Here is a 13,684-nt window from a genome sequence, read left to right as displayed (position 1 = left end):
TAAAAAAAAAAAAAAAAAAAAATATATATATATATATATATATATAAACCCAATGATCATTTGGTATATATTATCAGTGGCAGTGTGCCTATAATATATAGTCATTCATGTTAAATGAAGTTTCATGTGTGGAATTTTCTGATTTAAAATATTTGTGTTAATTTTTCAGTGCAGAGACAAATAGGCATAGATGGCTGATGATAATATCATCACATGCCAAATAGACTAAAAAACTCTTATACAGATACTACTATGTGAGCATCCAATATTATCATTAAAGAGCTCTACCTTTTAAAAAATCATGCATCTAATTTTCTATTATCTTTGAATGAAAAGCAGAAGCACAATTTAGGGGCTCTTAGCAACAGCCATGTGAATTTTTCACCTAAGGATGAAGTGAGGAGACTAAAAGAGTTTGCTGTGCTAAGTCGATCAGTCGTGTCTGACTCTTAGCAACCCCATGGACTGCAGCCTACCAGGCTCCTCCATCCATGGGATTTTCCAGGCAAGAGTACTGGAGTCGGGTGCCATTGCCTTTTCTGAAAAGAGTCTAGGTTTGATTTTGATCAAGAGACCAAAATCTCTTGATTTTCCCACTTCAAGAGTCACAGTATCTCTCTCCTTCATAATGCACTCCAGCCAAGTCCTCTTAATGTCTCATTGGCTAAAATGGATTGCGTGGCTTGCCCTGACTACACCAGAGGCTATTGGGAAAGTTGGGGAATAGAACAGGTTAGACACGTGGCCACTCCAAGTAAATTAGGGTTCCCTCATAAGGAAAGAGAAGGAGAATGGGCATTGGGAAGGCATCAGCCGTGTCTGTTACACTCACATTAGTGTTTTTGTTTTGTTTTTTGCTTGGGGCATTACAGGCTGGAACTAATGGTTATATGGCTCCTGAAATCCTAATGGAAAAAGCAAGTTATTCCTATCCTGTGGACTGGTTTGCAATGGGATGCAGTATTTATGAAATGGTTGCTGGACGAACACCATTCAGAGATTACAAGGAAAAAGTCAGTAAAGAGGATTTAAAGCAAAGAACACTGAAAGAGGAAGTCAGATTCCAACACAGTAACTTCACAGAGGAAGCAAAAGATATTTGCAGACTCTTCTTGGCTAAGACACCAGAGCAACGCTTAGGAAGCAGGTAACTATTATATAAAGATAATGTTTATATTATCTTATAAATAAATATTTATTGTCAGCATTGCCACAGGGATTTGGAGAATACTTTGGATTGATGATAAGGCCTTGGTATTAAATAATAGCAGTATTTTCTTATTATTTGCATATTGTGTGGTTAAGTATTTTCAACACTTTCAAATACTAGAAACACTTGATGTCCAACAGTCTCCAAAATACATTTTAAAGTGAAAAGGTGAGGTGCAAAGCAGCATACATTAAAAAGAAGAAAAATAATACATAATTCAAATAGTTGCATTGACTATTTCAAGCAGAGTATAGAAGGAATATATAGGATTGATTGAATTTACTTTTATTTTATCTTTTGCCTGCACTGTGTGTCATCAGTTCAGATCAGTCACTCAGTCCTGTCTGATTCTTTGCGATCCCACAGACTGCAGCATACCAGCCTTCCCCGTTATCACCAATTCCCAGAGCTTGCTTAGACTCATGTCCATCGAGTTGGTGATGCCATCCAACCATCTCCTCTGTTGTCCCCTTCTCCTTCCGCCTTCAATCTTTCCCAAAATCAGGGTCTTTTTCAGTGAGTCTGTTCTTTGCATCAGGTGGCCAAAGTATTGGAGTTTCAGTTTCAGCATCAGTCCTTCCAATGAATATTTATGACTGATTTCCTTTAGGATGGACTGGTTGGATCTTCTTGCAGTCCAAGGGACTCTCAAGAGACTTCTCCAAACCACAGTTCAAAAGCATCAATTCTTCGGCACTCAGCTTTCTTCACAGTCCAACTCTCACATCCATACATGACCACTGGAAAAACCATGGCTTGGACCTTTGTCAGCAAAGGAATGTCTCTGTTTCTTAATATGCTGTCGAGGGTGATCATAGCTTTTCTTCCAAGGAATAAGAGCCTTTGAATTTCATGGCTGCAGTAACCATCTGCAGTGATTTTGGAGTCCAGGAAAATAAAGTCTCTCACTGTTTCCATTGTTTCCCCATCTATTTGCCATGAAGTGATGGACTGGATGCCATGATCTTCGTTTTTTTAACATTGAGTTTTAAGCCAGCTTTTTCACTCTTCTCTTTCACTTTCATTAAGAGGCTGTTTAGTTCCTCTTCACTTTCTGCCGTAAGGGTGGTGTCATCTGTGTATCTGAGGTTATTGATATTTCTCCCTGCAATCTTGATTTCAGCTTGTGCTTCATCCAGTCCAGGATTTCTCATGATGTACTCTGCATATAAGTTAAATAAGCAGGGTGACAATATACAGCCTTGACGTACTCCTTTCCCAATTTGGAACCAGTCTCTTGTTCCATGTCCGGTACTAACTGTTGCTTCTTGACCTGCATACAGATTTCTCAGGAGGCAAGTAAGGTGGTCTGGTATTTCCATCCCTTGAAGAATATTCCACAGTTTGTTGTGATCCACACAGTCAAAGGCTTTGGCGTAGTCAATAAAGAAGAAGTAGATGTTTTTCTGGAATTCTCTTGCTTTTTCTATGATCCAACAGATGTTGGCAATTTAATCTCTGGTTCCTCTGCCTTGTCTAAATCCCGCTTGAACATCTGGAAGCTCATGGTTCACGTACTGTTGAAGACTGGCTTGGAGAATTTTGAGTATTGCTTTGCTAGTGTGTGAGATGAGTGCAATTGTGTGATAGTTTGAGCATTCTTTGGCATTGCCCTTTGGGATTGGAATGAAAACTGACCTTTTCTAGTCCTGTGGCCACTGCTGAGTTTTCCAAATTTGCTGGCATATTGAGTGCAGCACTTTCATAGCATCATCTTTTAGGACTTGAAATAGCTCAACTGGAATTCCATCACCTCCACTAGCTTTGTTCATAGTGATGCTTCCTAAGGCCCACTTGACTTCACATTCCAGAATGTCTGGCTCTAGGTGAGTGATCACATCATTATGGTTATCTGGGTCATGAAGATCTTTTTTGTACATTTCTTCTGTGTATTCTTGCCACCTCTTCTTAATATCTTCTGCTTCTGTTAGGTCCATACCATTTCTGTCCTTTATTGTGCCCATCTTTGCATGAAATGTTCCCTTGGTATCTCTTGAATTTTAATTTTCTTGAAGAGATCTCTCATCTTTCCCATTCTATTGCTTTCCTCTGTTTCTTTGCACCTATCGCTGAGGAAGCCTTTCTTATCTCTCCTTGCTATTCTTTGGAACTCTGTATTCGAATGGGTGTATCTTTCCTTTTCTCCTTTGCCTTTAGCATCTCTTCTTTTCTCAGATATTTATAAGACCTCCTCAGACAACCATTTTGCCTTTTTGCATTTCTTTTTCTTGAGTCTTGATCACTGCCTCCTGTACAATGTCATGAACCTCCGTCCATAGTTCATCAGGCACTCTATCAGATCTAATCCCTTGAATCTATTTGTCACTTCCACTGTATAATCGTTAGGGATTTGATTTAGGCCATACCTGAATGGTCTAGTGGTTTTCCCTACTTTCTTCAATTTAAGTCTGAATTTGGCAATAAATAGTTCATGATCTGTGCCACTGTCTGCTCCCAGTCTTGTTTTTGCTGACTGTATAGATCTTCTCCATCTTTGGCTGCAAAGAATATAATCAACCTGATTTCAGTATTGACCATCTGGTGGTGTCCATGTGTAGAGTCTTCTCTTATGTTGTTGGAAGAGGGTGCTTGCTATGACTGGTGAGTTCTCTTGGCAAAACTCTGTTAGCCTTTGCCCTGCTTCATTTCGTATTCCAAGGCCAAACTTGCCTGTTACTCCAGGTATCTTTTGACTTCCTACTTTTGAATTCCAGTCCCCTATGAGATGGTGATGGACAAGGAGGCCTGGTGTGCTGCGATTCATGGGGTCGCAAAGAGTCAGACACGACTGAGCGACTGAACTGAACTGAACTGACTGATGATGAAAATGATATCTTTTTTTAGGTGTTAGTTCTAGAAGATCTTGTAGGTCTTCGTAGAACCATTCAGCTTCAGCTTCTTCAGCATTACTGGTCGGGGCATAGACTTGGTTTTCTGTGATACTGAATGGTTTGCCTTGGAAAGAGACAGAGATCATTCTGTCATTTTTGAGATTGCACCCAAGTACTGCATTTTGGACTGTTTTGTTGACTATAAGGGCTACTCCATTTCTTCTACGGGCTTCTTGCCCACAGTAGTAGATATAATGATCATCTGAATTAAATTCACCCATTCCAATCCATTTTAGTTCACTGATTCCTAAAATGTCGATGTTCACTCTTGCCATCTCCTGTTTGACCACTTCTAATTTACCCTGATTCATGGAACTAACATTCCAGGTTCCTATGCAATTTTGCTCTTTGCAGCATTGAACTTTACTTTCATCACCAGTCACATCCACAACTGGGCATTTTTTTCACTTTGGCTCCATCTCTTCATTCTTTCTGGAGTTATTTCTCCACTCTTCTTCAGTAGCATATTGGGCACCCACTGACCTGGGGAGTTCATCTTTCAATGTCATATCTTTTTGCCTTTTCATACTGTTTCTGCAATTCTCAAGGCAAGCATACTGAAGTGATTTGCCATTGCCTTCTCCGTGTGTCATATGGGATCTTAGTTCCCCAACCAGGGCTCAAACCCATGCCCTCTGCAATGGAGGCATGGAGTCTTAACCACTGGATAGCCAGGGGAGTCCCAGGATTAACTGACCTAAAAAGAGAGAAATTGAGAGAGCTGGCGACAGGGATACAAAGTAACAATTTTCATTCAGTTCAGTTCATTTCAGTCGCTCAGTCGTGTCTGACTCTTTGCGACCCCATGAATTGCAGCATGCCAGGCCTCCCTGTCCACCACCAATTCCCAGAGTTCACTCAGACTCACATCCATCGAGTCGGTGATGCCATCCAGCCATCTCATCCTCTGTCGTCTCCTTCTCCTCCTGCCCCCAATCCCTCCCAGCATCAGAGTCTTTTCCAGTGAGTCAACTCTTCTCATGAGGTGGCCAAAGTACTGGAGTTTCAGCTTTAGCATCATTCCTTCCAAAGAAATCCCAGGGCTGATCTCCTTCAGAATGGACTGGTTGCTTGAATTTTGAGCTATGTGAATAAATTATTACTCAAAAATGAGTAAAACTTAAAATAAAAGCCATCAGTACAGATAGCCATAGTTCTGGGAAATTCTGCCCCTTTTAAACATCTCTGTAAAATACCATCAATCAGTCAATAGATATTTAATAAGTACATATGATGTTGCCAGTACAGTTGAAATTAGTTTTGAGAAAAGTCAAGTTTTATTGCTTACAATGGAGTAATAAGATCAAGATATTTTAGAAGAAAAAAATTACAAAAGCTGACCTGTGATAGCACCCTCGGCAGCAAGTAATTGTGTTACGTAGGGGGAAAACCAAGATTTTTTGACTCACAGAGGTAGACTCACATCCCAGCTCTGCTACATACTGGTCATTTTATCCCCAGCAATTGAATTATTTTCTCTGAGTCTCAATATCCTAATATATAAAATGAGATTTTTGTGGGCGTGATGGTTAATTTTGTGTCTCAACTTGACTAGGCCACAGTACTCAGATATTTGATCAAACATTATTCCAGATGTTTCTGTGCAGGTATTTTTAGGCGAGATTAATATATATACACATGAGTAAAGCAGGTTATTCTTCATTATGTGAACGGGCCTCTTGCTATCCATTTGAAGGCCTTAATAGAAAAGAACTGGCTTCCCTGGGAGAAGAGGGAATTCTGCCAGCAAACTATCTTTAAACTTGAACTGCACCTCTTCCCTGGGTCTCCAGCCACACAGCCTACCTTGCAGAATGTGAACTTGCCAAACCTCCACAGTCGCCTGAGCCAGTTCTTTAAAATAAACCTCTCTCTCTCTCTTTATCATATACATATTGCTGGGAGAGGAAAGAACTTTTCTTCTACCCTCCTTAGGTTTAGGAATGGAGGCCTGAAAATTAAACTGCCGAAAGATGATTAACAAGAGACAGATTTTTATTTACATTCAGACCCGGAGTTCACAGAAAATTGTGGCTAGGAGGCAGTTAGAATTTCAGGCTTACACACCATCCTAATAGGGAAGGTGGATGGGGAGAAGGTTACTTACCAGAAAACAAATGATTTCTTTGAAATGGTGGGGAAGGGCACTTATGGGAGAGCAGTTGACTTTTAGGAAAGATAAATGGCCCTTAGGAGACTAGATGGGAGATATGATATCTTTGTGACAATGTCTATTTATGTGTGGTGCTGACTTCTCTCAGTGGTGATAAGAGTCAGTCTTTCCTGATTTCAAAACTCTGAAACTCCTGGGGAGAGGATTTATGAGTTAGGTATTTTTCCAAGGCTCTGCTTATCTTAAAGGCAGACAAGGGGACTTCAAAACCTGCATCTGTTGACTGTCAAATACCTACAGCACAGCTCAGTTGTGTCCGATGCTTTTGACCCCATGGTCTATACAGTCCATGGAATTATCCAGGCCAGAATACTGAAGTGGGGACCTGGGTTGGGTAGCCTTTCCAACCCAGGGATCAAACCCAGGTCTCCCGCGTTGCAGGCAGATTCTTCACCAGCTGAGCCACAGGGAAGCACAAGAATACTGGCGTGGGTAGCCTATCACTTCTCCAGCAGATCTTCCCAACCCAGGAATTGAACTGGGGTCTCCTGCATTACAGCCAGATTCTTCACCAACTGAGCTATCAGGGAAGCCCAGTTTTTATGTCACTGCCATGCATTCTGGACCCCTTCAACATCCTTTTGGTTCTGTTTTTCTAAAGAACCCTAACTCACTCAGTGGGATATTTTGAGGCTTAGATATAATACATGCAAGGTTAGATTCTTTACCATCTGAGCCTACAGGGAGGTTAGATATAATGTATGTTAGGAATCATTCAATAAATGATAGCAATTATTAAGTAGTCCTAAGAGTGATATCAACTAATGTTTTAACTCACCTATGAGTTTATGTGTCTTAAATTACTTGGATTGAATTTTCAAAATCTAAAAACATATAACAAATAGAAAGTTACAACCATAAAGTAATATGACTGATTTTTAAAATTACCAAAACTTGGGGGGCGAAATTAAAATCCTCTGAGGAGTTGTCATGGAAGCTCTAGAACAAGGCTGCCTTAGCGTACAATGCTTTTGTATGGAGGCAACCTTTTGATTTTTGACCTGATTTTTTAAAACAGTGAAACAAAATGTATTTATAATGACTTTCAAAACATTTCAAAGATAACCAAACTTACAGAGGAGTATTTTGAAATGAGATGAAACCTTACATTGATGGGAAGTAAAATCTGGAAGTGATTTTCTTGTGTAGATTTCAACATGGTTGTATTAATGTGGTCAGAATAGGCCATGTTGTGATAACAGGCAAATCCCAAAGTCTCAGCCACTTTAAAGTATTATTTCTCATTCACACGAAGTCCTTTATATGTCCAGTGGTTCTCCAGCGTATTTCCTTTCAGAGCGGTGACTCAGAGCTCCAGGCTACCTCCATCTTTCAGCTCCACTGGAACTTGTGGGTTTCGGTTGCTATGGCAACACAAGTGCATGCAGAAAACCTGGGAGCTTTGTCCTGCCTCAGACCCACTTCACAGGTCAGTTCAGACACACTTCTGTTAGCCAGAAAGAATCCTTGGGCCCTAAGAGCCAGGAGGCTGTCTCGTATTGCCTTCTATCTGCCCAGGAAGGAGGAGAGGAGAACTGAATATGGTGACCACTGATCATCTCTACCATCCTGGATTTCAAGCACATGCAGGGGGTGGGAAGCGGGGGTGGAGTGTCAACAGTGGCCAAGGCACTGGAAGAAGTGAACAGTCTCTTTAGATCACCTCCCTGAAGGAAACATGACCCACTTGTTGTGTTTGAATAAAAATCTATCTCAATACTTTATAAGCACACTTTGAATCTATAAAATGAAACGTTGACCAACCTCTTTAGGAAAACACCACCTTAAAGCACCATATCATGGCTTGAAGCTGCTCTGTCAAGCGAAACCTTTTTAAAAAGCATCTGTTGTTGAGACTGTTTTGAATAAAAGCTGTTTACAACATTAGAGAGAAGGCATATAAAAACCAGCTGTTCAGTGAAAGAGAAAACCTTCCAACATTTTCATTTCAACTCTTTGTATTTTTTAAACATTCATTCAGACGAGATAACGTTCGATTACTGTCGTGGGCATCCTCCAAAGACAGCAAATGCCTAGACAGAGTGTTACACAGCGAAGAGGTCAAGGGCCCCCCTCACTGTTGCATTCACGAGCATTTGAAAGAAATTAAAAACCCTGCTCTTTTAGACATCACTCAAGGGAATCTCCTCTTTTGCCTTTATGTGGGGTTTGTGAGTTAATTTTGCAGAGAAGCCAAAAACCTTTTTGACACAGGGACTCCAGATAGAGTCAACTATGGTGTTTTCCAATAAAATAAAAAGTGAAGACTTAAGTGCTTTGCAGGATTTATTCTGATCAGATAGTGCAGACAAGGACAAATAACCATGTAAGTCTCTGACTTACGCGCTTCTCCAAGACACAATTTCGGGCCAATTCAGGTTCTTGGCAGACCAAACCCCACAGTGTGGTCCTTGTGTACGGGCAGCTGGTATCTTTTCTTCAGTGACTGTTACCAAAAAATCCATTGTAATCTGTGTGGGGCTTGGTAACACGAGAGCCCCTGTCAGTGCTCTGAAATGTATTTAATAAGCAGAAGTCTCCCTGGAGCTGCTGATTTGGCTATTAGAAAAGGTGCTGCTTCCTTCAATAGCCTCTTCTATTGGTCCAAAGGGCACAGCATGATGATGCGTCAAAAGAACCCTGAGCAGGGACTTCCCTAGTGGCTCAGGGGTTAAGATTCCCACTCCCACTGCAGAGGGCCTGGGTTCAATCCCCGGTCAGGGAACTTGGAGCTCCCATGAGACAACTAAAGATCCCATGTGCCGCAACTAAGACCCAGTGTAACCAAATAAATAAAACTTAAAAAATAAAATAAATTTTAAAAGAGCCCTAAAGAAAGCTGCCAGGGAAATGTTTAAGAGTCAACTGACCTTCACACAATTTCTAATTCCACAACTGAGGCTAAACATCACTCGTGCCAAAGAACCAAGTGAGCAGCCCCATGGTGGCCTAGACACAGAGGGAAAGAACAGAAGTTGGAGAGCCTAGTCTTCTGTTGTTAGCATCAGCAACCAGAAGCATTTATTGGAAAGGGGCAAAAGGCATGGGCCCTGCCCTCTAGGGGCACCTGGTGGGAGATGTTGAGGAACATGAGGGAAACCTCAACGTGGCCCATTGTGTCCTTGTCTGTCTGTGACTAGTTGCAAAAAAGGCAGCAGTTGGTCCTTCTTAATGGACAAACCAAGGCCATCTGGGCCTAGTTGAGATGTTAGTTGAGAACTGTACATTTGGGGGGACTTCCCTGGTGGTTCAGTGGCTAAGAATTTGCCTTCCAATGCAAGGGACACAGATTTGATCCCTGATCAGGGAATTAAGAGCTCACATGCCATGGGGCAACCAAGCCAGAGCACTCTAGAGCCTGTGCACTGCAACAAGATTGCCTGTGCCACAAGCAACCAAGAACCAACGCAGCCAAAAAAACTAAATATTTTAAAAAAGAGACAGTCATCAATGAAAAAACTGCATTTTAAAAATTATACGTGATTTTTAAAACTATACATCATTCTACTGATGCATGGTGTTAATGTCTGCTATACAGCAAAGTGATTCAAATAAGGTAAGGTGAAGTCACTCAGCCGTGTCCCACTCTTTGCCACACCACACGCTGTAGCTTAATCAAGCTCCTCCATCCATGGGATTTTCCAGGCAAGAGTACTGGAGTGGGTTGCCATTTCCTTCTCCAGAGGATCTTCCCGACCCAGGGTTCAAACCCAGGTTTCCCACATTGTAGGCAGACGCTTTACCATCTGAGCCACCAGGGAAGTCAGTTATACATATATAAACATATTCCTTTTCATATTCTTTCCCATGATGGCTTATTACAGGATACTGAATATAGTTCCCTATGTTACCCAAAAGGACTGTGTTGTTTATCCATTCTATATATAACAGCTTGCATCTGCTAATCCCAAACTCCCCACCCACCCACCCCCACCTCTTGGCAACCACAAGTCTGTTGTCTAGATTTGTGAGTTTCTTTCTGTTTCCTGCATAAGAAAACTCTGCATCTTGATGTGAAGACTGGCTCGGCAAGTTCCCCATGGTTACTGAGCTCCTGGGCGCTCTCCTTTATCCAAGTTAAATCTGCTCAGAGTGATTTTAAAGGTGCCCTCTTGACCTCTGGTACAGGGCGTTCATCCCTGCCAGCAGCCATCAAGGTGGTACAAGCTCCTTTCTCATGGCACCTGGTCCCATCCTAACTCCTCTGTTGTCTTCAAGACACACAGACCTGAGGTTCATTCCTGATATACTTGAATAGAATTTTAGCTCTAGTCTAGTTCTGACACATTTAAAATTTATCTGATACCAACCCCCATTCCTTGAATATACTTCAATAAAACTGACTGAACAACAACAAAAGAAAAAGAGAAAAAAATTGTTTGAACCTGATACTGCAAAACAGCTCCCCTACTTTTTAAAACATTTCTTGAAAACTTGGACTTAAGAAGAATCAAGAGGGGACTTCCCTGATGGTCCCTTCTCACTCACAATGAATAGGGCCCAGATTCAATTCCTGGTTGCGGAACTAGATCTCACATACCACAACTAAAAAAATATATCCCATATGCCACAACTAAAATATGGTGCAGCCAAATAAATATCTTCCTTTAAAAAAAAAGAACCAAGAGAAGTGTATGGCAGACCACCCTTGACATAATCCCCAAAGATCTCCACCTCTTGCCGTCTACACCCTTGAGTAACCCTTTCCCTTAAGGATGGGCTGAGCTGACTGACTTGCTTCTACCAAATAGAATAGGCTAGAAGTAAGGAGATGTCACTTCCAAGATTAGGTAATAACAAGAAGAGGCTCACATGGTGAGGGGGGTACTTTCCAGTAACCATGTCAGTGAGCTTGGAAGCAGATTACCCCTGTCACTGACCCCCTAGTCAAACCTTCAGATGAGACCACAGCCCTGACCAATAGCTTTACTGTGATGTCACTAGAGACCTTGAACCAGAAGTGCCTGCCTGGTTTATCAGAGTCTAGATACTTGCCCCACAGAAACTGTGAGATAATAGCAAATGTTTGTTGTTTTAAGTCACTAAGTGTTGGGGCTATCTGTTACACAGCAAAAGATAACTAACACAAAAGGTTACTCAACTAGAAACACACTTTCCCCCCTTATTATAAGGCAAATACCAGAATAATTTCTAGCATTGGGAAGAAGGGCTTGAAAACAAATAATGAAAGTCATGAGTATCAAATGTATGCTCATTTATGCTACTAAAAATTGCTAATGGGTTATTTTAAAGTCTTTAAATATTATTGTGGCAGTTGGGGGAGGTAGGTGGGGTTCTTAGAAATTGTGTCATATGAACAGTAAGGAGATATGACTGCTATCTTTTAAAATGTAAGTGGTGATCAGGTGAGGAAAGACATGCTTAACTTGTACTCTCTAACCCTGAAGGACAAAGCAAGAGGATGTGACTGGAAGTTGTTGGCAAGCAGGTTCTGGCCCCACTGAATTTTGCTGGTGCTTCCGTGAAACACCATGAACAAAAGTCATGCCAACTGCCTGACTCTAAAAATTACATCTAAAGTGAAAGTGGTCTACAAACAATGAAAATGCTACTGAATGCATATGGTAGAATTGTGGGGTGATTTTTAAAGATGTTATTTTTCTAAATTATTATTTTTATATCATCTTTGCAATGAGAATGAAATGTAATTTTAGGAAAAGAATACCACATGCTTTGTATTGCTAGAAGAGTTCCTCTTTGGGTTTGTTACTATGTCTCAGGCTGACCGTCTCCTTTCTTCACAGAGAAAAGTCTGATGATCCCAGGAAACACCATTTCTTCAAAACCATCAATTTTCCTCGCCTGGAAGCCGGCCTAGTTGAACCTCCATTTGTGCCAGACCCATCAGTGGTTTATGCCAAAGACATCAATGAAATCGATGATTTCTCTGAGGTTCGAGGAGTTGAATTTGATGATAACGATAAGCAGTTCTTTCAAAGGTTTGCAACAGGTGCTGTCCCCATAGCTTGGCAGGAAGAGATTATAGAAACGGGACTGTTTGCAGAATTGAATGACCCCAACAGGCCCGCAGGTTGTGGGGAGGGTTCATCCAGGTCTGGCGTATGTTTGTTATTATAAGTTGTTGTCTCTACCAGACCAGCAGCAGGAGTCTCAGCTGACCGAATCCTCGAATGTTCCTAATACATGAAATCTGTTGTGGACGACTGATCAATCAGGAGGGGTACCTCAACTACAGAACAGTTCAAAAGACAAATGAACTCACCACTAGGACATATTTGCTCTCCTTCCTTCCCTCCTTTCCTCCCTTCTTCTTTTCCTCCCTACCTTACTTCTTTATTCTTTCTTTCTTCCTTCACAAAGAAAAGTACAGTCTCGGTTTTCACTGAGTGCTGGGAAAAGGAGCCCTCAGATTTGTTTTGATAAAGTAAAAGCCTGAGCCTTCGCCATCATGCCCTTGAAAAATGACATCAAGTCCTAGGAACAGAGGATGGAGCTTTGGGGTATGCTCAGAAAAATGAGCATTTTCAATTCTTAGTAAATAATCATTTTAGTTTTTCTTTGTTTATATCTTTTCTTCCTTTCATCTGTCAGTATTTCTTCTCCTTCTGTACTTATGAAAAGGATTTTAAACCTGAAAATAAATATTTCTGACTTCCTTCTCCCCTGTTTAAAAAAAAAAAAAGGGAGTGGATTGTAATATTTTGGAAATATTTCAGATCACAAAATAATTTTTAATTTGCAGAATGTCTCTTTTTCATATTTTTGAAATATTCTACCATTATAATGTTCAGTTCAGTTCAGTCGCTCAGTCGTGTTCGACTCTTTGCGACCCCATGAATCGCAGCACGCCAGGCCTCCCTGTCCATCACCAACTCCCAGAGTTCACTCAAACTCACGTCCATCGAGTCCGTGATGCCATCCAGCCATCTCATCCTCTGTCGTCCCCTTCTCCTCCTGCCCCCAATCCCTCCCAGCATCAGAGTCTTTTCCAATGAGTCAACTCTTCACATAAAGTGGCCAAAGTACTGGAGTTTCAGCTTTAGCATCCTTCCTTCCAAAGAACACCCAGAACTGATCTCCTTTAGAATGGACTGGTTGGATCTCCTTGCAGTCCAAGGGACTCTCAAGAGTCTTCTCCAACACCACAGTTCAAAAGCATCAATTCTTCAGCGCTCAGCTTTCTTCACAGTCCAACTCTCACATCCATACATGACTACTGGAAAAACCATAGCCTTGACTGAAGCATGTTAAATATAGATACACATGATGTCTGTGGATTAAAGTATTCTGTAAATTGAGTTCTTTAAGTAGTATTCTACAAATTGCTCACTTGTATACTCCCATATTCCATTGCTTCCCAATTTTTGCTGAACTTTGGAATCACCCAGAAGTCTTTTAAAATACTAGTGCGTTAACTCCCACTGCCAG

At 41.2% G+C, this 13,684-nt stretch overlaps 1 protein-coding gene across 1 annotated transcript in view; it reads left to right on the top strand.

Annotated features, from left to right (window-relative positions):
• Positions 1 to 12,938, top strand: part of GRK7 (G protein-coupled receptor kinase 7) — a 40,444-nt gene extending 27,506 nt beyond the window's left edge. Inside the window, exons 3-4 of the mRNA XM_010858173.1 lie at positions 873 to 1,147; positions 12,040 to 12,938. Of these exons, the coding sequence (XP_010856475.1) occupies positions 873 to 1,147; positions 12,040 to 12,373 (609 nt within the window). The 3' untranslated portion in view covers positions 12,374 to 12,938. The remainder of the gene's footprint in view (positions 1 to 872; positions 1,148 to 12,039) is intronic.
• Positions 12,939 to 13,684: the final 746 nt, after the last annotated feature.

Source organism: Bison bison, unplaced genomic scaffold (assembly GCF_000754665.1).
Source record: "Bison bison bison isolate TAMUID 2011002044 unplaced genomic scaffold, Bison_UMD1.0 scf7180017864384, whole genome shotgun sequence".
In the NCBI taxonomy this organism is placed as follows: domain Eukaryota; kingdom Metazoa; phylum Chordata; class Mammalia; order Artiodactyla; family Bovidae; genus Bison; species Bison bison.
Note: the sequence above shows the minus strand (reverse complement) of the source record. Positions and strands in the feature narration are given on the sequence as shown.